The sequence below is a fragment of the Botryllus schlosseri genome, chromosome 1 (genome assembly GCF_051294905.1).
Source record: "Botryllus schlosseri isolate E-star chromosome 1, Bs_hap1, whole genome shotgun sequence".
Classification (NCBI taxonomy): Eukaryota; Metazoa; Chordata; class Ascidiacea; order Stolidobranchia; family Styelidae; genus Botryllus; species Botryllus schlosseri.
Window position 1 is genome coordinate 3961075 of NC_137236.1, and position 26697 is coordinate 3987771.

Here is a 26697-nt window from a genome sequence, read left to right on the forward strand (position 1 = left end):
ACTGCATAAAACCTCGAAATGGTACGCGGGTGGAAAAAGGTTGGGAACCACTGCTGTAGGGTTATATAGCCTACGTCATCAACTATGAGCAGTGGAACGTGCGAAAGCTCTCTCGTTATACGCGAGCAGTTGGTCAGAGTACGAGTTATGTCTATATATATTTTTATATATGTTCTACGATCATATAGTCAACTTTATAAGCGAGATTATGAAGTCGGTATTTATTTATGGGATGACTACCCTTATTTTTGATAGGATAAATTAAGACGGCGTATGAATGTACTTATAGAGACAGACTATGAAAACGGCAAATAATGGGAAGTTATGATGTTAAAACTTGCTAAATGCGACACAATTGTCGCTGATATTCACATAGTTTAAAGGTCATCTTAAGACATAGGTTGCTCTAGGAGACAGGTGTGGCTTGGAATATGTTGTCAATACCTTGAACGAGTGAAAAGTGTTACTATAGTCACGCGATTTCTCTGTAATATCGTAATATTCAGGCTTTTATTGATAAAGGCTAGTCCATGCTGCTCAAAGTTGACAGTTGCAAATAAGTAGGAGCATTAATTTAAGCCGTTACTCTGTGCTGGAAATACATTAAACAGAATTACGTTCCAAAAGTTATATCGCGTTGATCAATGATCGGGATTACTGATTCAGTTATCAAGTCAAGGTGTGAGACATCGACCAATATTTCCCAGATGAAAGACTTTCCTAGGGGCTGCGATTTAAGACCCTGTAAATAAGATGGCCAGAATTTTATCCCTGTGCAATGACACCGTTACCTCAGCTCCCCCGCTCATTTATCATTTCTGAGTTCTTAAAAAATTCCTTGTCAAGAGCATCATAAGTAGTTACTGCAGTGAAATGATGTTTTCAATACTTCGGTACTAGGAACCATGGTTGTAATGACTCGAGTCAGACTCATTTCACGATTTTCTGATGACTCGACTAGGACTCGAGTCATTGTGCATGACTCGAACCAAGTCATATGACTCGAGACTCAGACGGCGAACACCGACATTTCATTGTAATTTTGAAGATTAGTAGAGTAACCACAGTATTGGGATTTCGCCCATTGGTACTGGTACTTGAAAATGCGACCAGAAACTGCTAAAAATGAGAACAATCAGTATATTATGAATGCGAATCATTCGATATCACCAAACAGAGTTATAAAAAATATTTTTACAAGACTTTAACTGGAAATTGAGCAGTCAACACGGTGACTTGAAGTCGTACTTGAGTCACAGTAGAACGACTTGGACTCGACCCTCTGTTCGCTGACTTGGACTAGGACTTGACGCGGTGGTGCGTGGAAAATGACACGACTTGACTCGAGTCAAAACTAAAAAAAAGGTGAGATTGACTTGGTGACTCGGAGCCTTGTGACTTGGTTACATCCCTGCTATGAAAAATGAAGCTACAGCACTGTCTTATTAGTGATACAATGTCAGTCAATTAATACACGAGAAATGCGGGATATGCGAGAATACGTTGCCACGTTAAAAGTGAAGTGAGGATATGAAAATATCAATCCTGATTGTAATATGGTCACAAAAAACTATGTATTTCGTTTTTTGGAAAAATGTCAATGAAAAACAGTAATTTATGTGACACTGGCAGACGAAAACACCGGGAACAATTAGTACATGTTACCCGATGATTCATACCCGACTTAACTGTGATTTTATGTCTTCGAGCCCAATGTGTGATGGATGACCAATTTATTGTCTGCAGCTAAGATTGAGATAGAATTCGACCTAGCTGTCTAATCTTCAATTCTGTCACTTCAAAAGCTGACGTCGCAATGGCTTCTCGTCCAGCTCGGGATTATGCTACATATTTTCCACGTCAAACCGACGCCGATAAAAATGTCTGCGAGATATGTGGCATGGAACTCCGTAGCAAGGATAACTTGCAGAAGCACGTGAGGATTCACATCGGAGTAAAAGACCATGAGTGCGACATATGCGGGAAATCATTCGTTTTCGAGAGTGACGTGAAACAGCATATGAAATATCACACCGGACGTAAAGAGTGCATGTGTGAGATATGTGGGAAAGTATTCCCGGAAAAAAGAAACCTGGGACAACACATGAAAATTCACAGTGCGGGTAAAAAGTTTGAATGCGATGTATGCGGAAAAGCATTCATTTCTATTACTGCGACTAAAACAGACATGCGAGTTCACCTCCGACTCGAGGATTTCGTGTGCGAAATATGCGGGAAAGCATTCGCTAGCAGAGGCAAAATGACGAAACACGTGGGAATTCACACCGGAGTTATAACTTTTGTGTGTGAGATATGCGGGAGAGGATTCATTTCCGCGTCGGATTATAGAAAACACGCGAAAACTCACATCGGACGTAAAGATTGAGAGTGCCAAATATGCGGAAAAGCTTTCGCTCAGAGGAGACATCTCAGACAACACGTGAAGATTCACACTAGCGTTAAACAGTTCAAGTGCGAAATATGTGGCATGGATTTTACAAAAAAGTGTGGCTTAAAATCGCATTCGGTAATTCACACAAACGATCAAAGATATCGATGCGATATCTGTGACAGACGATTTCGTTCTAAAGAAGCTCACAATTATCATGTCTTGAATCATTTTGACGCAAAACAATACAAGTGCGATGTTTGCGGCATGGAGTTTCGACAAAAGAAGGTATTGGCTGCGCACGTCGCAGTTCATTTGGGTCTGAAGGAAAATGAGCATGGCTGCGAGATATGCGGGAAAGTATATAGCATGCGAGTTTGCCTGAGACAGCATTTTAAAAGAACGCATACCAAGATTAAGGAGTGTATATGTGGAATCTGCGGAATGGCGTTTTCCATCAGTGTCGATTTAAGACGCCATTCACTGATTCACATCGACCGAAAGCGGCATTCTTGTCATGTTTGCAACAAACAGTTTCACTGTAAATTTAATTTGGAGAAGCACTATCGAATTCATTACGGCAGTGAAATGTTAAAATGTGATGTATGCGGCAAGGAATTTCGTGATAAAGCCGATTTGAATTCGCACATGTTAATTCACTTTAATGTAAAAGACCAGAAGTGTGCCATATGCAACAGGGAATTTCGCCGCAAAGACGGTTTAACGTTGCACATGAAAATTCATTTGGATACCAAAGAATATAAATTTGGTGCATGCGGGAGGGAGTTTCACCATAAATCGAGTTTGAAGCATCATGCGCTGGTTCATTCCAGTGTAAATGCATGAAAGAATTAATACACGGGATCTTCTGCTCGAACTTCAGAACACGTTCTAATTCAGGGGTCTCCAACACGCGGCCCGCGGGCCGCATGCGGCCCGCGAGGTCCTATTTTGCGGCCCGCGACCTGATTTGAAAAAAATTCAGAAAAACGCTTAGTAAATCATGTTGAAACGCTAAAATTGATTTCAGTTGAAACATAATGTTGTTGTTTTTCAAAGTGAGCCATTCTATGTGCCCACTATCACTATTACTCACTAGTTGATGCGACTTCGGCATGGTAATATCATTCCATGGATGAAGAATTTGCTGGTACGAATGGGCATATTGCCTTGACGTGCAATGGCCCACCACTGCCAAGACCGAGACGCGTGCAAAACGACTTCGGGCGCTCCAAAAGACCATGCTTTACGAGTAGATAGTTGTCTAGCAAGTAGGCCTACCGTGTATAGCTAACCCCAATATTGATTCTTCAATCCATGGGTGGCCAATCTGCAGCAGTAGGAGGAAAATTATGCGGCTGTCGACACTTGTAATAACAACCCTAAGTTTTCGCAGATACCCCCTGCATCAGCTGTATCTGGGAATCTGATCACATTGGCCGAGAAAGGATAAATATTTTATAGTAATATGTGAAACTATACTAATATTTATTGACGAAATTCACTCATGAACATGAAAAATTTTTCGCGCTTCGCGCGACTACAGATTGGTTCTCTGTGGCTCTTTACAACATAACTACTAACGATTTGGTGCGCATAGTAAGCCGATATGTGCATATAGATTAGTTCGGAGTGTACCAGCAATGGACATGGACATGATAACGTGGGTATTTGGCCCCAGCTAGTTTATCACGACTAACCACTAGGGCTGGGCAAAATCGAGTACCTGAGTGATTCGATTCTGAATCACGTAATATGCTTCGAGTCGAGTCGAGTAATCGAGTATCACTCATTATGACGTCATACCAGAATGTAATACGTCAAAGTTCAAATAAGTGCCGTTTATGCCACCACAAAGAATATAATGCCTGTTATCCATCTCATAAATGATACTTTGGTATTTTTTGGGCCATACCGATTTTATTCCACTTAGTGACAATGCTATGGGATAATCATGACTTCGGAAATTTGATACGTCCAGTAACCTTCATAGCTTTGTACTATATGTTTCGTATGCTACGATACCGCCAATCGAGGTTTCAGTGAAAATTAGTATCGAAACTATAATTCTCGTTGATAAATTAACTTTCAGTTGCGAGAAGCGTATAATTTCAGTACTCGAAAAAATCGTATTTTACTACTCGACTCGAATCATTAAAATTATTACTCGATTCAGATTCGAGTACTCGAATCATTGTGCCCAGCCCTACTAACCACCTGTATGCGGCCGCAGGCTACATGAGTACGCGAAATGCGGCCGTGAATTACAAAAATGTTGGCCACCCCTGTTTTAGCGGCTAAAGAGTGTTGTCATTGTCAGGTATCGTGTACAGCTCATAGTCCAAAATATAATGACATTGATGATCATGATACTTTTTGTTGTATTTGTGTTTGTTCAATAAAATATTAGTTCTTTTGTGGTGACTATAACCGTCGCCTATGTTAGAAAGCACAGCGTTGTAATAACGTGGAGTTATCAGACGTGGTTGTTGAACTGCGTTGCCTACTTTTATATCGATATTGATGTCATGCGGCCCGCGGCCTCCAGGAATTTTGAAAAGTGGCCCGCGACCTATTTTGAGTTGGCGACCCCTGTTCTAATTGAATAGCCTTGCAAATGAATGAGTTCCCCGCTAGGGTCGGACAAGTGTGTAAAGAAAGACTGCAAGTATAGTCATAGTCCATGCACTGAGTAGACATATGCTATTTGATATACTCCCCGGATTTCGTTTCTGACTACCGTTTATTAGTAGTTATAGAAAGTGTGCTTGTCATCAGTATAGTGCTCGTGAGAAAATTTGTACATATCAATATTAGTTGCTGACTCATACACAATGGCTACAATAGTATTGGTTTTATCTACATTGTAATTATAACGGGTGGGGTATATATCATGTTTGAATGATTTAGGCACATTCGAGTATCCATAGCTTGTCTATGTTATAATACCCTACAGCATATAAAAAAGGGAGGATATTTCTATAACGCAGAGCGAATGTTTGTAGCTGTTATACTCGTGTAATCTGACTCCAAAAGGCTACGTTTACAATTCGCTGCGTGTTCCCTTGCGCTCGACGGACCGGTGTAACCACGCCGTACTGCCTTGTTGGCTGATGTACCGCGAAGCCTGTCTATTGCACACGTATTCGATGGATCACACTGACGAATATATTTTGTTTCTGTCTCCATGACTTGTAACTTTATTGAATCACGTACGGCAATGCAACGAACTTCCGAATCAGCAAATAATGAATGAATGAAAATGACTAATTATCTCTACGTGGTATTACATACGCATACGCATATCTCTCATAGGCACGAGAGAGCACATGCACAAAAACATCGTACCATTTCATATTTTGTTATCTACGTTCACACGACAAAATATACGACTCACAAAGGTCTTATCCGGTCTCAGTTCAGGGAATTACGGAAGGTTTACCAACTCCCTAATGAATATTATTAAAATGACGTTATACCAATATATTTCGTTAAAATTTCGAAATGAATACTTCAATGTTAAATACAAATTGAATATTTCGAGCTCTATCACAATGAAACAATTTTGCATGCCATCGTGAATGTATATATTTGCATATAGTTAATGATTATTAAAAGTCACCCAACCGCCAATGTGGCATATAGTTTTCGTAGTAAATTTTTAATACTGTTGGAGTCAGAGTCGGAGTTATGTGAGGAAAATAGTCGGAGCCGGATTCGGATTCGGTGCATTTGAAGACTTGGGAGTCGGAGTCCGAGTTGCAGTCGGTATTTGGAAAATGTCTAGTGTCTGAGTTGGAGTTGGTGTAAAATACACCGACTCGACAGCCCAGGCTCGCGAGACATATTTGGCTGTTTTAGGAATAAGATATGGTTCTTTGACAAATTTTTAATTTTATTTTTAGTAAATTTTCACAACGACAAAACAATTGTTCTCCTGGCAGCATAAACATGTACTTGAGAGGTCAATAAAGTAGCCTAAGCAAGGTTAAGAATACGGACGCCCTTTTCAAAATCCTGCTGTCGCGCCAACGACCGATATCACTTTTGAATTCGAAGCACCCGAGATCGCGAGCCTCGATATTGTGGATTGTACGAAACATTGACTGTTCAAATACAATACCGTACATATGGAATTGAGGCATTTCATTTTGGTCACCGACGATATCTAGATAAAGTCGAGCGTCTACAAAACAACGCACTGCGGCTTTGTTGCGGAGGGATGAGGAGCACCCCAATTATTTCTATACTGTCTGCGTGTGGGGAAATGCCACTGGACCTACGACACAGGTATTTATGTATGAAATTCAGATCCAAGGTGAATGCTGATTTGCAGCACCCGTGGCGAGATCAGCTTCTCCAGTTATCGTGGGAGGAACAATGGCCGAAAAGAAAGCAATTCGTTTGCTTCAATCAAATTACATATCGACCGAATTGCGACGAAAATGGAGATGGTCTGTTGTAGTTGAGTAAAATAACCCATCCACCGTGGACGTTGCGTCGAGCACGTATTGATTTAACATTGACGAGTCTGCAGTTTAAAGAATGTTCCTCTTTGTTACCGCTAATCAATGAACATATCTGTAGACGATTCCCGGGATACTTGCAGATTTTCAATGACGGATCAAAAACTACGACGGGCGCTGCGGCGGCGTTTTATGTATCAACGGTGCAACCACTATCATAAAGGAATCGAGTTCCTTCACTGCAGAATTGGTGGGAATAAGCTTAGCTCTACAATGGGCTGTGGAAAACAGCAATACGAATATACTGATACTCGTGGACTGCTTGAGCGCAATTCAAGCGATTGACAATGTGTATGGGCGATCCCATCACCTCGTCGCACCAATTTTACAGACGATCCATCGGATATCGGAGGCAGGATACGAGATCGCTATTGTTTGGATACCTGCTCATTATCGAATTCTCGGGAATGAAAAGGCAGATGAATTGGCCAGACGAGCGAGTCAAGCCAGTGTGCAAACGACTGAATTCAAACCTTCCGTACGAGACATCGCTGCTTCGCGTCGGAAGGCGTGCATCGAGCTATGGAATAACCGCTATTCACAATCGGATAAGTCACAACAATATAAGGAATGTTTTCCAACCGTATACCACAGAGCAGACCTGAATGGACTACCGAAAAGGTATCAAGCGATTATGTTCCGACTACAAACCGGACATTGTGGACTAAAAGCACATCTACTCAAATTGGGAATAGCAGATTCAGCCAATTGCCCAACGTGCCGCCAAGAAGAGAGTTTCGCCCATTATTTATTGACGTGTCGAAATTATAGACACCAGAGAAGAGTTCTCGAGGATACGTGTCGGAGGAAGAATATCGCTCCCACCGTAACAAACTTTTTGACTGACACGCATATTTTTCCATACGTTGTGGAATTCGTTCTCGCAACGAAGCCATATATTTGAGTTTATATTTTGTAATGCAATACCAACCCCTAGATGATGAATGACTTTTTGGATATGGCGAACAAAACCACTTGCGTTATAATCGCCAATCAAATAATAATCAACAAAAAATACACGCCTGCAAGACAATGTAGTTTTCCGTTATCGCTTTTTATTCCTGATCTACGCCATCATCAATTCCCCATATCAGTTTATCTGTTTATGCAAACACGACGATCACCAGCAATTATTTTAGGTGGAACTTTTTTCTCTTCTTCGGATCATTATCAATTTTTATACACCACGAAGATTGCGATTCAATGAAAAGATAGTAAGGTGTCGAATCGACTTGGAGTAGTCTTTGGGATGAGACAGCCACCTTGGCCTAGGCCAGGGGTCTCAAACACGCGACCCCCGGCCCGAATGCAGCCCGCAAGAACATTTTGTGCAGCCCGTGGCGGCATTTTTGATTTTCAAGTATTCGACATTATGTTTATAACTTCCACATCTTGTTAGTTTATATTTGAGAACTTAAAGTTCGCTCTGAAACTACTTCAAAACCTGAAATCTCATGAAATTTCACTATCACAAACAGTTTCAATCAGACTTGGACAACTAGATAATTCTAGTTGTCTAATTTCACTAAATTAGAGCGAAATGCAAGTAATCTAATTCTAATCTAATTTGTGAAATGTTTCGATGCTCTAATTCTAATTCTAATCTAATTTGTGAAATGTTCTTATGGTGTAATCCGAGTTATAATCTAATTTGTGAAATGTTCTTATGGTGTAATCCGAGTTATAATCTAATTTGTTAAATGCTTCTACCTCTAATTTTAGTTCTAATATCATTTTTCCCCCTGAAAATGCCTCCTTGTCCGCGACATTTTGCACCGAGTTTACAGGAATATTCGTCTCGCGCAGGGAAATCCAGTGTCAAGCCGTCATCGAATTACTTACACCACATAGTCATAGTAGTTATTGTGACGAATATTAACCATGCTGCCGAATGGTATAGTAGCTTGTAGGCATCGCCAAAACCGCTTCAGCTAGTGAGGAATATTGGTCACAGGCGAATAGCTTATTTTGAAAGAATAAAAGTAAACATTAATTTGAAACTGAAATCAATTTCTGCGTTTGAAATGCTTTACTTCGCATTCATCGGAAATCACAAATCAGATCGCCGGCCCCATATGGACCGCGTGTTGGTGACCCCTCGTAGGCCTATTCAGCAAAACGAGCCAAGCTTGGTCTAAAAATGGTAACCATTATCATGCTTATGGGAATGCACCGTGATTTGCGATGAACTGGAACTTGACTGTTGCTGTATTTGTTTCTAATTTACAATTTCATTCCATTTCCAAGTTTTGTCGAATTCAGTAATTCGAAGTCTTATATAATTTGGAAAACACTGTGGAGCTTTACTTCTAATTCTAATCTAATTTGAAAAAATCTTTGTCCTTCCAATTCTAATTATAATCTAATTTGGAAAATCTGTGTAGCTCTAATTTTAATTCTAATCTAATTTGGAAAACGCTGCGTAGCTCTACTTCTAATTTTAATCAAATTTGGAAAAGATGATAATTTTCTAGTTGTCAAAGCCTGCTTTCAATAGCTACCATGTGGTGTAAGATCAGCTATTATGTCACATTTCATGTTCATGATGATAAAACATTACGCGTTGATGATTTCTGACTGAAAATTGTGATTTGGATTTGGGCGCGTTCGTTCGTAAAATTACCTTGAATTCGGACTGACTGCGGATGATAAAACATTACGCGTTGATGATTTCTGACTGAAAATTGTGATTTGGATTTGGGCGCGTCCGTTCGTCAAATTACCTTGAATTCGTACTGACTGCGGATGATAAATTATGATGACTCGAGTTGAGTCGAGTTGATTGCTGAAATCAGAGAAGGACTTGTGACTCCCCACGTCGTGACCTTGTACGACTACGGACGCAACAAACTGTCAATCTGGGGAACAGTAAGATATCGGAAGGTCGTATAGCTTGCGTTGCGTAGGGTATATAGCTATCTAATCATTTCTGTATGGAAACCATTGGTATTTTGTTGCCCTCATGATGCATAGTTAGTTACATCCTTAGTGATATTTTGTCTCCCTCTCCATGTTATTATCGCCGGTGGCGAGTAAGTAGTACGCTCCCACGATGTAATCCCAATGGATTCATTCCATTCCAGGGGTTCTTAACAAGGGGTTAATGCATGCCTTCGTGGTACGAATCACTACATCACGGGACTTGAAAATGCGTTTTTGTACATATTTTGTATTTATACGAGCCTTGTCATATCACATTCCATACTTTGAGCCAGAAATATTAATCTGCTCCAGCAACTTCTAGTTATTAGAAAGTGCTTCATGGATCTCACGACAGCTCAGGTCTAGGTTTACATTTAATTGTTGCTGGGATTTCAATTCAATTCAATTTATTTCTAAAAATTTCATTATTTCAATACACCACAAGACTGCGATACAATTAAAGATAGGAAGGTGTCGAAAGGACTTGGGATTGTCTCTAAAATCAGACACCCACCTGGCCTAGGCGTTGTAGAATAGGAGGAATGCACACTGATGAAAAGTAAAAGAAGATAATATAAAAAGACAGGTGACAAAAAAGGTGACATGTGGTATGTTATACGATCACTCGCTGGTTGACAGATAGATAGGCAACCCTTAAATCCAGTATGTAATGTGCATGCCTCTTATTTACATTTACATGATATTTGCCAAGATGGGTGTCTGATTAAAAGACTACTCCTAGTCGTTTCGGCACCCTTCCATTTTTTTATTATATCGAAATCTTGTGGTGTATTGATTTAATAAAAAAATGAACGAATGATGAACGAGTGATGAATTTTTGATCTTGAATACCGTTCATCTGAGGTTGTGGTTCACAGCAAGAACTGGACACAATGATTCGAGTAATAATTCTAATGATTCGATTCGAGTAGTAAAAGACGATTTTTTCGAATACTGAAATTAGACGCTTCTCACCACTGATAGTTAATTTATCAACGAGAATTATAGTTCGATAATAATTTTCACGGTTGACGCCTTGAAACCTTGATTGGCGGTATTTTAGCACACGGAATATATAGTACAAAGCTCCGAAGGCTACTGGGCGTAACACATTTCCGAATTCATGATGATCCCACAACATTGTCACCAAGTAGAATGAAATCAGTACGTACAAAAAATACCAAAGTATCATTCATGAGATGGATAACAGCCATCATATTCTTTGTTGTGGCATGCACGGTACAGGTTTGAACTTTGACGTAATTCATTCCGTTATGACGTCATAATGAGTGATAGTTGATTACTCGACTCGACTCGAAGCATATTACGTGATTCAGAATCGCATCACTCAGTAGGCCTACCAAGTCAGTAGATGAACGACCACTTTTATCTCGAAACCGTATTTCGTGGTCATTACTAATATTTCTCAGGGATGACATTGCGCATTACAAATTAAAGTCAACTAACAGTTTTCACGTCATCGTATTGTTTATTTGGTATTTTGACGGCATTTGGGTACAGGACAGGGTACTGACAGCTGTCTATACTTTGATGTAAGTCGAACACGCGTCTTCTTGAGTAAGGTATAGTTTTTTGATTATACAACTTCCAAGAAACAGAACAACTGACAAAATTACTTACACCAATAAAATCAAATATGACAAATTTAATACAGTCAAAGTCACATGTGATCCTAATTTCAAAATAAAGCAATATGATTCTAACCAATACACAACAAATCGCTGCCTTGCACACAAAGCATGGTATCTAATGAATCACATACGTGCAACGGTTCTTGCCGAAGCATATTAAAGCGTGGGGCACTATAGCATGGCAAACGCGGTGAACAGTGACTGTTATGGCATAAAACGCCTTTGTTGTAATATACAATCCTAATTTGTTGAATTCATACAAAAATAGGATTAACATCGCTAAACTACCAGACTATGGGCAGTTAAGGCACATGGAAATGATAACAATGCCAGGCAGTAATGAAACCTCCAGGGCATTGATATCCACTGCGTCGAAGATTATTCGTAATTACGACCAACACCACTCCATATCTCAAATCAAAAACATTAATCCGATTACATGTAAATTGAATTAAAAGTTAACGATAGTTTTCTCGAGATCATATTCTGGTTGCTGTGACATAATAGCCTACGCCTTTGTTCAAATAGACACGCCTCAGTTGTTGTGCCATGCATGTGATAGCAATAGCATGGCTAAACATATTTGCATCAGGCTATAGGATAGGTTGACAACGAATTTAGAAATGACAACAATGCCGGACGGAAAGGAAACTTACAATGCTTGAGATACCTAATCAGAGATGATGTTCAGAATTACCATCAAATATGTTCTAAATCTTTGAAAACATTAATAGTAATCCGATTGTATGTAAATTCGATTCAAAGTCAACGATAGTCATCTTTTTATATTTGCTGTGACGTAACACGCCTTCTTTCTAATAGATAAACAAACCTCTGTTTGAGTTAGAGAGAACAGTTGGGGATAACATGGCTAAACCATCAGACGATAGAAATATGGCGTCAATGATCAGCGGTAAGGGCATCTCCAATGCATTGACACACATCATCTCATGGAATATTCTTAATTACGACCAATAATCAATAAATCTTTTAAAAAAACAGAGTCGGATTATACATAATGTCAACTAAAAGTCAAAAGTAGTCATTAATTCAAGTCATTTTTTTTTGTATTTTTAACATGACTATGACCCAAGCCAGTGGTTCTCAACGTGGGCAATATCGCCCCCAGTGGGCAAATCGGCGGTCTGGGGGTGCGAAAATAAGGAAAGGGGCGATAGGGGGCGAAAACGGACGAGGGGGCGGGACGATAGGCGGCGAAAATAACGAAGGGTACGATGGCGCGGTAAAACGGCTATATTGGAGACAAGTCGGTGAAATGACCTATTTTTAGTCAACTCACAAAAATTTAGCTGTAAAAGCGTTATATCGAGGTCAAGCCGAAAAGTTGCCTTTTTTTAGTCAACTCTACAGTTTGTATGCCCAGTATCGGTTTCCAATATTTTGGGGGCGATGACCGGTGTGGAGCTTGAAAAGGGGGCGATGAGTCGAAAAAGGTTGAGAACCACTGACCGAAGCTAATAAAGATTTCAAAAATAAACAGGTATTCGACTATATTTAATGTCAACTCAAAGTCAAAAGTAGTTATTAATTCTAATCCTTTTTTGTATTTTTAACATGTTTACGACATGAGCTAATAAAGATTTCAAAAAAATAGACAAAAATCCGATTACATGCAATTTCAAAGTCAACAATAGTTTTCACGTCATGTTATTGTGGTTGTTGCGACATAATACGCATTCGACTAAAACTTCAATGAATCATTGAAAAAATAAACAGAAATCCGATTATATCCAATGTCAACTCAAAGTCACAAGTACCTAATAATTCCTGTCATTTTTTTGTATTTTTAACCTGATTATGACCTAAGCAAATAAAAATTTTAAGATAGAAATCCGATTACACGTAAATTCAAAGTCAACAATAGTTTTCACGTCGTGTTGATATGATTTTGTGACATAATACGTTTTCGTTCACAAACATGCCTCAGTTGTTGGTTCTTACAAAATTAGCGATAATATCGCTGAACGATCAGACTGCAGAGCGATAAGGAATGTAGAAATGACAACAATGCCATGCGGTAAGTAGTGTAACCTCAACTAATTTCGAAACTATTAGACCTGGTGTTAAAGGCCATAGTAGACACCAACCGTAGTACAATACTAACAACAACAACAACAACAACAACAACAACACCGGTGAGCTTCACAGCAGCAAATTATGCGCCCACGTTAACAAACAATGTACAATAAAATCACAACAATGCTAAAAGGCATGGAAATCTTCGCTTGGAACAACACCGCTAGTCATATTTACCACATTACCGAGAGTTAAGACAACAATACTAGACGATATGGAAATCTCCATCCAATGCAATAGATACGTTGTCCCAATCACGATCACGATGCCGTAAATTATAATATAGAAGCAGAGACCCGCAGAGATCCGATTACAGGTAATGTCCACTTAAAGTATTAGTAGTTACTGATTGAAGTCTTTTTTTTTATCTTTTTTAAAAATAATGTGACGTCGTTTAGAATATACAGCAAAATGGCAACGATCGCAGACGGTATCGAAAGCTCGAACGCATTGAGATACATCGTCTCGGGAATTATCCGTAGTTACAGCCTAAACTACTTAATACTAAAAAAAAAATGAACAGCTATTCGATTACATGTTGGTTCAATTCAAAGTAAAATGAATTCCCTTCACCCCGTCTTATTATGGTTGTTGTGACATAATTAGCCTTCCTTCAAAATGAATAGTTTCAGTTACTGAATTCTTAAAAGTTAGGAACCATATCGCTATTACTATCGATAAAACTAATGATTATAGGGACTGAAGGAACTCAGAAATGACAACAGTGCCAGTAAACGGGGAAAACTCCAAATTATTCAGATACATCGTCTCTCCATAAATCTATGAAATATAAACATTAATTCAACTACATGAAAATTAGATTCAAAGTAAACGATAGATTTTATAGCATGTTATTGAGCCTGTTCTGATATAACACGACTTAGTTCAGATAGACAAGCCTCAGTTTTGAGGTCCTGCAAAATTAGGAATAACATTGCTACTCATATTAATACTACTATCCAGAGGTAAGGAGTTTGAAAATGACAACAATGCTAGATACGGCAAGAAAATCTCAAATACAATAAATGCATTGTCCATGGGACAATACGACCAAAACTGCCCTTATTTAGTAATGTCAAATCAAAGTCAAACGTAGTTATCAATCCAACTCATGTGGCATTGTTAACAATGTACGTACAAGCTTAAACTGTTTTCTCTTCGTCAATTTTGTGGGGCATTTTCAATTTTCAATCATTTCAATTAGTTTCTCCATCGTTCACCTGAAACACAGTCATCTCAGTTTCATCTCCGTGGGGCGCAGGAGGTGATTCCGCAGACGACGCTGTAGAAAGATCGTCGCTTTGTAAATATATTGATAGTATCGATATGGTATGCAAATTGTGAGGTTATGGTCACTGACCTATACTTCTCCATCTGCGGAACGACTCCAACATCCACGAAAATAACTTCTGTCTCTGAGCCGAGAGGTGGTCAGGAAGGTCAGAATAGAGAAAGGGATTCAGAGCGCTGTTTATCGGGAGTATGAGCAAGCCAGTTGGTAAATAAGCGTCGGGTGGGATATCGATACCTGAAATGTAAGAAAATGTGTTAATATTGGCATACCGACTGACTCTAATGGTCTGAAGAGAACTTTATCTACTTGTTGAATATAAGAAGGATGGAAAGTTTTTACCGAATCTGAATAAAACCATATTCCAAACTGCCAGCATTGTGACAGAGAAAATTAACCTATCGAAACAAAGTAATCCAGTGCCCTACGTACTCTACAGCAGTGGTTCTCAATCTTTTTGACCTCTCGGACCGATAAAACGTCAAAACAAATGTTGCGGACCGGCGCACCTTCAAAAGTCAAAATGGCCCTAATTTTAATTACGACAAATGTATGCAACTCAAATGTAACATTGGGAATTTCATATAATACTGCCTTTTATGACATTAGTTGTTACGAGGTTCTATCGAAGTTTCTGCGTGGCCGGGTTCGAGAATTCCTGTTAAAGATCAATAACTCTATTGTGATTGTTCGGTCTCCTTTGACAGATGCGCAATTTTTTCTCTATATAGTTTCTATTCTACTGCCATGTATTCGGCGCACCGGCAGGAATGTCGCCACGGAACAGCACCGGTCCGAGGACCGGTGGTTAAGAACCGCTGCGCTATCTGCGACAAGTTGGTAAAAAAGCTTCGCATTTCTAAAATGCAACTCCACACAACGTTAACGTTAAGATAAATTCCTGCCAAATACCTGTAGTAATAGCAAGGTAAATAACACGTTTGGCATCATATTATCATACCTGATAACTGAATGAAACCCATAATACAGACTGGCATCCAGCAAAGGAAATCAGATACGAGAATCCTGGTGAGTTTGCGTTGCACTGCAGCATTCCGTTTGTTTCTATTACCACCCGCACATGGGACCTTTATATTGTTTGTCTTTCTGTTAAATACGATTGTACATCTTACACACTGCATAAATACCACCCATGTAACAAAATTTTTCAAAAGTTTTTGAATAAAAATTTTCATGTATTGTGTTTTGTTATTCAAAATTAATCACTGAAATATAAAAAAAATTATGAAGTATCCCAAGTCTTTGAGAAATGTCACTATTTTTATTTCCCGTTTTACCTCAAATTTCCCATTAATAATCGGCATAATTCCTTATTCGACGTACCAATATACCAATACCGAGAAAACCATTACGCCCGCGGCCCTAGTTTGCCAGGAACTGGTGGGGCTACTGGCTACTGGCTGGAATTGAACCTAATTTGTTGTGTAGGCTTAAATTAGGTAACCTAACAATTTTATCAAGTATTTTATCAATTTTAGAAAAAAGTCATTTTTAACACCCCTAGTACCGGGCTTATCGAACGCCTTGAAATCTTAATTAAGGATTGCGCTGTGTGTTAACTGATCAGAGAGAAGCAGACATGGCGGAGCCTGTATGACAATTGTGTTCTCAAATCCACATTGTCTTCGTCATTATCGGCGAGAAATGGCTTTGAAATGACATTTCTGTCGTTAAAATACATTCATTACATGCGATTTGTTCCTTGTTTATGTGGATAAATGAGCGAATAATGTATCGATTCAGCTATCCGGCCCGCCAAGTACTTAATTTTCCTACATCCGGCCCGCCGACTGGAGAAGTTGCCCGCCCCTGGCATAGAAGAACATGAAATTTCCCCAAGATTCTTCAATAGCAAATGACATTGAACGGCGGTCGTTCCTAACGCTAAGCCAACCATACGAATTCATCGACGTGTGAAATCCCTAGATTTTATCTTGGTCTCCAATTTTCATGCCAGAGTAAAATCATAACAAATCCTTACTTTTATCCATATTTTGTATTTTACTTGTTTCAAACTGATAAGTAAACCACTGACATAGCAAAAACAACCAGCAGGCAGATTACAAATATGACGTTGACAATAAAGATGAGATTAAACTCACTAGATCCACGATCAGGATATTTTCATTTACAGAACAAAGCGAAAAAAAAATTCGAGATTGCTTGCTGTAGCCAATTCCGACTTACTGAGACTGAGAAGATCGTTGTTACTAACAACCAACTATTATGAATTGCATGGTGGTCCATTGTGCCGCCACAGCTAAAAGGGCATTTAACAAAGGAGATTGAAAATCAGGGTGCGGAAGGTTTAAAAGTTTAAAATGATATTTTTAATCAATACTTGTGGCAAAAAAATGCCAGAAACATATTTTACTAAGGAATGTGGTATGGGAAATATCGAAAAATCCACTCAACTAATTTTATGTTACATGGTGATAATATGGCAATATACAGCGATGATATATGCAGCTGGTACACTTCTATGCTATGTTACCGTTGAATGCCACGAGCACGACGAAATGACTCTATTTACTATATATTTATTGACCCATAAAAGGAGTTTCGTACGGATATACCGAATTTGGTCACCGCACACGGTAAATGTTGGACGTGGCATCGTGCAATATCGTAGGAAATATTTCAGTTATATTTGACAACTCTGGAAAAATAGTCAAATATTGCTATTCAATCGTGAAAAACGATCATGTCTAGATATTGCTTTACCAAAATTATTGCTTTCAGCTAGAGCTGTTCTTGTACTTATACAAATCAAAATGATATGTTTTTGTGAGCTTTAGGATATATATCATTACAAGTGCACTTTGAGAATAACCTGTGGCAATATATCAAACCATAAACGCCGTCGTCATATAGAGTAGTAAAACAGGGTATGCAATGATGGAATTTGGGAGAGCAAATGAAAACTGCGGTATGTCGTTTTTTTACAATGCCATGATGTCACAGATATATATTGTGAGGCAATGAATAATAATGGCTTTACATGCCTGGACAAAAATTTGGAAGGCGCCCATATCTATATGCAACTAAATGAGACTAAGTCAGTAGTATATGCTTCAAGAGTGCGTTCGCAATGTCATGACGAGACCCAAGAGTTTGGATACTTACTAATAATAATCCTTTTTCGGACAAGACAACGTCAACAAAAAGAGATAATATTGTGGGTATATAAACTACTTATTTTAATGGTACCTGTACAGCACGATGTAGCACGCGAGCATGAAGAAAAATGCTACGAAGTTCATCAACAGCAGAACAAATGAGTACATCCATGATACGTCTACTCGGTCAGGAAACAGCGTGGGGAGGCAGACGGTATGGGTGGAATAGAATCCGAATTCGTAGGTCGGTCGTATAGGATTACTTGGATTGATCAGGGAGATGAGTCCTCTCAAGTTACTCCATTCCGTGCTTCTACGCGCATTAGTAACGATTTCAGAGATTTTGCGAATGTGATTGCTAACTGATATATGTGATTACGTGTCAACATCATCTTGAGCTGTTCTATTGTTCATCAAACGAAGCCATTTTATCAGATGCGTCTTTTCCGTTTGATTTATTCTTGATTTGAAGATCTGGGTGTCGTTGAACCTATGAAAAATGAAGATTGCCTAATTACTTCAATGCTATATTCAGGTAACTTTTGTCAACCCAACATTATCAAGTCAGTAATTTTATCACAACGAAACCCCTTTCGAAAAGTTATTCCATACAACGAAACCACTGTCCATGCAAGCGATATATAACTAGATTGTTTAAGGCGGATATCAGTTTATTTTCATCCGTACCGTAGAGGTGATTTGATAATGGAGGAACCTTATTGTACGGTTATATAGTCACAGCAATATTTTTGTTGTCCACGGTAACCCGAAGTGCTTAGTGTCTAGCAGTGCGGCAGTCGCGATACCAGTTTTTATATAGTATAATTTAATTTAACATCGACGTAACAACGCAGTAGGACCCGATCTCATCCCAACTCACTTTCTGAAGCTAGTCTTTAATATTATTGTGATGTTATATGCATTTTCCCTAATGAGTCGATGCGTCTAGGCATTTTCCCAGATGCACTGAAAACTGCCAGAGTAATGCCAGTGTTTATGAAAGGCTGTAAAAAGCTAATTTCGACCTACCGACCAATATCTGTTTTGCCAAATCTTGCCACGGTTTTTGTGAAACTGATTGACCGCCAACTCAAGAATTTTTTTGAATTGAATGCAGGACTGTCTCCGACTCAGCATGGATTCAGATCAAACCACAACACCAACCATGCAATACTATCAATTGTAACGGACTATTACAAAACCATCAAGCAAAAAAAAAGTGGCTGCAGCATTTTTATCGACCTCCGCAAAGCTTTCGACACAGTTAACCACAGAATCTTAAGATACAAGCTAGAACACTATGGAATCCGGGTATTGCAGCAACTCTTCTTGAATGCTACCTGGCAAACCGCAAACAATTTGTTAAACTGGGGACATTAAGAACGACTACCAGAAATATAACTTGTGGAGTGCCACAAGGCTCAGTCCTTGGACCGACTTTTTTCCTCGTTTATATTAACGACATTGTTAATGCATCCTTATTCCGCACAACCCTATTTGCTGATGATCCTCACCTCTTCAAAACCTCCAACACTGCCGATGATTTGCATGCATATGTGAATAGGGAACTCACAAAAGTGTCGAGATGCCAGCATGCAAACAAACTAAGTTTGAATGCAGATAAGACCGAGATGCTCATTTTAAATAATGCTAATCATAGTTTCATTGTGTACATCAATCATAAACAAATCTCCATATGCGACTCAGAAAAATATCTCGGCGTCACCATTGATGCCAAGATGTCTTGGAAGCAGCATATTGAAGGCACAATATCAAAACTAGCTCGGTGTGTGGGAATAGTGACCCGTCTGCAATCTTTGGTTTCCAGAGAAATACTACAAAACCTTTTTTTTCTCTCTTTTCCACTCTCACCTGCAATATGGAAACGTAGCATGGGGAAGTGCATGCACGACATTTTTGTGCAGAATTCGAACCCTGCAAATCCGTGCGATACGGCTGATCTCATCTGTACCTTAACGTACCAAACTATCGCCTTACTACCGTAAGCACCGGATTTTGGAAGTCGACAAACTATATCGCTTCGAAGTATCAAAAGTCATTCAAAAATATTTTTCCAATAGTTTGCCTCCTGTGTTTGATGACTTTTTCATGCCTGCTAAAAACGTCCACTCCCACTACACGAGATCCTCGTCTAAAGGAAATATCTACTTACCCCCACCCAATAGCAACCTAATTAAGAGATCGATCGACTACTCGGGACCTATCATCTGGAATGCATTACCACCACATATCCGTGAATTGCCTTATAATAGATTCAAAAAAGCCCTACTTGATCACCTCTTGTCGTTACACTAACACTGTTGCCCTACCTCGCCCAGACATTGCTTCATTGATCATTTGCTGCCATCGTTTAATTTTTCTTCTATTTTATTTTTTAACTACCGTAATATTTTTTACAATCAGACTGTTTAGAGTCAAGTGTACCTGTTTGATGCTGGTGTGATCAGACTAGATGACCTTCACGGTCTTATCGATCATTTCTATCTAATATCGAATACTCTGCATGCATATTTTCTGTACCACCACCACTGCCGTCTGTTATGTATTTTGGTTGCAAGAAAATAAAGACCCTCTCTCTCTCTGTTGTATTCTTTAGACCAGCGGTTCTCAACCGCCGGTCCGCGCCGACTTTCCTGCCGGTCCACCAGGTATATTACAATTTTACACCTTAATTTAAAGATGCAGTATGTTGAAGGCTTGTTCCTTGATAAAATAAGTAAAAAATCCAATTTTAAACTGATTCATAACTTTGTGAGGTAACATATTCGATTTGACTTGAAGTTTGATGACATGCGAGCGACAAGTCTGTTTGTTTGTTTGTTTTGGGGTACTCATGGTGTTTGTCGACTACTATAGTCATGTACACCAGGCCGATATTCCTCTTATTTTCCGTAACTGCCGACTTATAGCACGGCCCACCTCTAGACTTTTGTATGACACCGCTGACGCGGATGAGGTGGCGAGGAGGAACCTAGGTAAACCTCCTACACTTCGGTATCGGAATTCGGAAGTCGAACTCGGTCGGACTCGAACCCGCACCCATTGGTGTTGCAGCTGCGGATTATACCACTGCGCTATCTCGACACCTGCGAGCGACAGGTAATAGCTGACTCATTAAACCGCGTAGTTTGCACGACCACTCAATTGCGATTCATACATCTTGTGCAGAACCGTAACTACCGCACCCCAATCCCCCGAGTGGAGCGGGGCCGAGCTTGAAGGGGCCCTAAATTATTTTGTGAATTAACATAAATTATAGATTATGTTTTGAACCTTTCCTTTTGTTTGATATTCATGGTGTTTCGACAACATTGGGCATTTCACACCCGGCCGATATTTTTTTATTTATTTCGTATTTACCAACTTGTAGCTCGGCCCACTTTTAGGCTTTTATAAGACATTAATGGTGCGGATCATGTGGCGAAGAGGAGCCTAGATAAACCTCAAACACCTGGGTAGGAATTCTGGATTCGACCTCGGTCGGACTTGAACCCAAAATCCATTGGCCCCTTTTGAACCTTTATTCAACTTTTTCCAAATTTGGTTTAACATCCTGTGGGGGCCCAAGACCAACATGTGTTGCGGGAGGGCTGACGAAGTGCATTTTCGGCTCTGAGTTTGTGGTTGGCCATGTATAGCTGCTGTCAGAGTAGCCTACGTCTGGTGGTAGTAGGCAATGAGTATGGTAGAACGGGTAGTGCTTGAGTATTAGTGGTGGGCAGATCGACAAATTCTCCGTTCCTACTCCGATCCTATTTTTAAAGCTCTGGTCCGACTCCGGCCCGACTCCAAGGCCGGATTCTAGAAATGACAGTTATCCGTCCTGACAAACTCTGATAATAATTATTATCTACTCATAATATAGTATTGAATAATAATTGAAGCAATACAATCAGGATATTGAAAATTCAAAGATGAAGCCCAACCCTTATCTGCAGTAATTATGCTTATCTGGAGTTAGCATGTGGTTTATTTCCATGAATATTTCACTTTACTTCTTGATTCCACGGTGGAAGAGGATTACGCTGTCCTCTTCTTAGTGAAAAGTACTGCTCCGGCTCAGATCCGACTCCGGCCATATCAGAAAAAGTACTGATCCAACTCCGGCCCGAATCAGAAAATTTGGCCGGGATATCCAATCGGGGCTTTGGTCCATGCCCAGCTCTATTGGTTAGACTCCAACCAGGGCTGTGGCGTCGGAGGCCGTGGAGTCGGAGTCGGAGTCCGTGGAATCGGAGTCGGAGTTTGGCAAATTTTCGCATGATGGAGTCAGAGTCGGAGTCGGGAAAACTGTGGTGGCTGGAGTCGGAGTCGGAGTTAGTGAAAATGACCCCGACTTCGACTTCGACTCCGACTCCGACTCCAACTTCTTTATCATGTAAAGAATTTCTTTTCAAAGATATCTTTTAAATTACTAATAATAACTATAATTGGATTTTTATGTACTATCAATCACTGTTATTAGGAACGATACAGATTATGGGCGGCCAGACCGAGCCCCGCAGGCCGAATGTTGCCTGCGAGAAGGCTTTATGGAGCCTGCGAGATTATTTTCGAAATTAGATATAACATCAGGTAAAATTGCAAGGCCAACCAAAATTTCATTACCCTGACCGAGAAATTTGATGATGAGTAAAACATCAGTTTCGACCAGAGGTGGTCAAAGTAGTCAATAAAGCTACTCAGGTAGAAGTAGAAGTAGCGACGAAAAAATCTACTCAAGTACGAGTAGAAGTACTTCTTTCATAGGCCACCTGAAACTACTTGTTTTAGAAGTAGAATTACCTGACTTTAAATCTACTCAAGTATGTAAGTAGTTTTGAAAACAATGTTAATTCGTTCGCATGGACTGTCAAAAGCTGCAAATTGAGCTATGCGGGAGGTGCAGAGAGCATGATTCGTATTGATGTATCCCAGGAGGTATCAATTTTCGACAGAATAAGCATTCTTTCGCATCATGGGATGCAAATTATAGTATTGATATGAAAATGTGATACTATCCCTTTGTTTACTAGAAGACCCCGTTTTAGGGAATATCATGGCCTGGCACCCTACCCCATATCATAAGGCCACAAGTTTTGGCTAAGAGCAATACGGAGAAGTTTTATCGGATACGGTTTCAACACTTTGCGCGATTAGTATATGTTGATAACAAATATTGTGGATCGTTAAATTTATATTGAAATAGAGGCATTACTACACTTTCTTTTATGCTTCAACATCTATGTTCTGCAGACAAAAGAATTGAAAGTAATTATAACTCAAAGTATGATACTCCGAGTATCATACTCGGAATTGAAAGTGAAATACAATTACTAATTCTAAAAAGCGCAAAATATATTTCATGTCTTTTATCCAAAAAGCTTCAAAGGTAATCTGCTTAAACAGGTATAACGTTCCAAAAAGCCGAATTTTCCAGATTAGCAGGACACGTCATGGGCTGCTAGATAACGATAGGATAGGAAATTACTAGATCACGAAACGGCAGTTTCAAACGTTATGGTGGGCCATATTTACTGTGATGAAATATTTGATATGGGCGACAATGCGGTGTGAGCGGAACCATAAGCAATCCGGTACCTGAATTATATTGACTGATACTTTCGTGAAAACATATATGTCACTCCATATCTACTGTGCGCGAAGCGCAACAAGATCTTTGGGCTTTACTTGACTTTTACGTATAATAAATGTTAATACTCCGTGAAAACAGCCCCGACATTCCTCAGGCTATCTTTCGTATTGGGAGATTAAATTACTTCTACTTGACAAACTGAAAATAGCGAAAAGTAAGTAAGTAGATCACAAAATATTATGAAGTAGAAGTAGAAGTAGAGAAAATGAGATCTACTTGAGTAAGTACCAGAAGTAGAGGAAAACTACTTGAGTACTTCCAAAAAGTAGAAGTACTTCATTACTGACCCCCTCTGGTTTCGACGCATTGGCGTAACCAGGGGCCAGCCACATTCAGCGCGGATTTTTGTATATGACCATAAAGTAGAATATTCCGTAGCAGATTTATTTGACTTGAAATTTTTTTTAGCACTTCGCATGATTTATTGTCACATTCCTCGCATTTAGGATTGGCAACCCTCCTAGAAATTATAAATACTCGTAATATACATAATTGAGTCCAACTATACTCGCGATTAGGAAATGACGTGTCCTCCAACACGGGACTTCGCTTGTGCACTCGAAGCGAGATCGTTGGCGATGAAACATTTGCGCCAAATGACAGCAACATGTTCACCGAAACCGTTGATATTGCCCTGTCTAAAACGCCATATAATTCTGTCCTAGCCAAATGAACCCATTGCTATACACAGGCGACCCCCAATGTGTGCAAGTAATCTATTCATTGATCGAATTCAATCATTACCTTTGAAAATATTTCGTGCTTAGCGCGACCAGGGCATGACTGCACACTGTACAGTAGGGTTGTTCAAAAATAACCTTTTTTTCTGAATCTTGCGGGTTACTTGATTAAATCGTTAGGTTGCCTTAAAAAATGACGCACACCAAATTTGAATTCATTACAACCAATATTCGCGGATTTCGTAGAGTTTGAAAATTTTGAATTTGCCTGAAAATGCGAAAAAAAAAAATTTTCAAATTTTTCTGCCAACCTTATGAAATTGTTGCGCTGTCTTCAAAAACGATGCAAAACAAATTTGACTCAATTCGAAGCCGTAGAAGTGGAGTTATTTCAGTTTTTCTTTCATAATTCTGGGATTATCCTTGATTGGTGGATCATCCCAAAATTATCATCAAAAAACTTGAATAACTCGGCTTCTGCAGCTTGGAATTGAGTCAAATTTGTTTTGCATCGTTTTTGAAGACAGTGCAACAATTTCATAAGGTTGGAAGGAAAATTGGAAAAAAATTTTTTTTTTGCATTTTTAGGCAAATTCAAAATTTTCAAACTCTACGAAATCCGCGAATATTGGTTGTAATGAATTCAAATTTGGTGTGCGTCATTTTTTAAGGCAACCTAACGATTTAATCAAGTAACCCGCAAGATTCAGGAAAAAAGGTTATTTTTGAACAGCCCTACTGTACAGTTGCACACTGAGTTTTCATGACATAATTGTTACCAATTTTAAAACGTAGCCATGTAAGTATTGTTTTCAATGTTACCGAATTCGGTTCGTTACTGTCGGGTGACTAATAAAAAGGTTATCCACATTCAAGTTGCCCGCGCAAGGGTTCGTATATCTCTTGCGACCCTTTGGCCGAGAATTGGCCACCCCAGACATAGATAGAATTGAACATTATTTGCAAAATGCAATTCAGTTGCACAGAGGATGAAAGACGCGCTATGCATATTCACGATGCAGTCACAAATTGATGCATTTTTTGGAATTATACCATGATTTTGTGACAGAGCGAATATATCGGCTGGTTGTAAAATTGATGTAAATATAACCAAACGCTCCTTCCCACTTGAAATAATTAAAACTATTTCTGTGTAACTTAGCTGCTTTGGTCAAACAAATGATTAAAAAAGACTGCAAGTCCTAGTCCTTGAATGCTTGACTAAGTGAATGTAGACTAGACATATGATATTTGATTACTTCCTAAATTTCGTTTATGACCAATGTATCATAGTAGTGAGAATGTGTGTGCATGTAATCAGTGCAGTGTGTAATGAGAAAATTAATAAGATGCATATCTGTATTAGTTGTTGACTCATACACAAGAGCAACACTTCGATTGTTTTACCTGCATTTTATTTACACAGTATGGAATGTATGACGTGTTCGAAATGATTTTTACATATTAGGTTATTAGAGAGTCCATGTTACGAAAACTGATAAAATATGAAAAAATGAAGGAAATTGAGAAAGTCAGTCAATTTTTCATATATAGTGAATAATTCGAGCGGTGCCACAATGAAACAATTCTGCATGCCATCGTTAATCATATGTTTCTATACGTTTAATGGTTATATGATAGTCATTTAACCGTCACGGTGGCACATAATTTTCGAAGTACATTGGTAATACTGTTGGAGTCGGGGTTGGAGTCGGGGTTGGAGTCGGAGTAGGAGTCGGTATTTTTAAAGACTCAGGAGTCGGAGTCAGAGTTGGAGCCGGTCCATTGAAAATGTGAGGAGTCGTAGTCGGAGTTGGAGTCGGTGCTGAAATTTACCGACTCCACAGATCTGACTCCAACACGCGTCTTCTCTAAATACAGAGGTGGTCAGTAACGAAGTACTTCTACTTTTTCGAAGTACTCCAGTAGATTTCCTCTATTTCTGGTACGTACTCAAGTAGATCTGATTTCCGCTACTTCTACTTCTACTTCGTAACATTCTGTGATCTACTTACTTACTTTTCGCTATTTTCAGTTTGTCAAGCAGAAGTAGTTTAATCCTCCAATCAGAAAGATAGCCTGAGGAATTTCGGGGCGGTTTTCACGGAGTATCAGCATTTAATTTCCAATAAAGTCGAGTAAAGCCCAGAATTTCCGTCGCGCCTCGCGCTCAGTGGTTAGGGAGTAACCACAGTATGATTTCACGAAAGCATCGGTGAATATAATTTAGGTATCGGGTTGGCGTGGTTCCGTTCACTCCGCATTGCCGCCCTTCGCCCATATGAAATATTTCATCACAGTTTATATGGCTCATCATAACGTTTGAAACTGATGTTTCGCAATC

The 26697-nt window shown here is 39.3% G+C and overlaps 1 protein-coding gene across 1 annotated transcript; it reads left to right on the top strand.

Moving 5' to 3' along the window:
* Positions 1-1751: 1751 nt before the first annotated feature.
* LOC145437069 (uncharacterized) lies at positions 1752-2531 on the top strand. Its single transcript, XM_080314246.1, has one exon. The coding sequence runs from the start codon at positions 1817-1819 to the stop codon at positions 2384-2386; it is 570 nt and encodes a 189-aa protein (XP_080170372.1). The 5' UTR covers positions 1752-1816; the 3' UTR covers positions 2387-2531.
* Positions 2532-26697: the final 24166 nt, after the last annotated feature.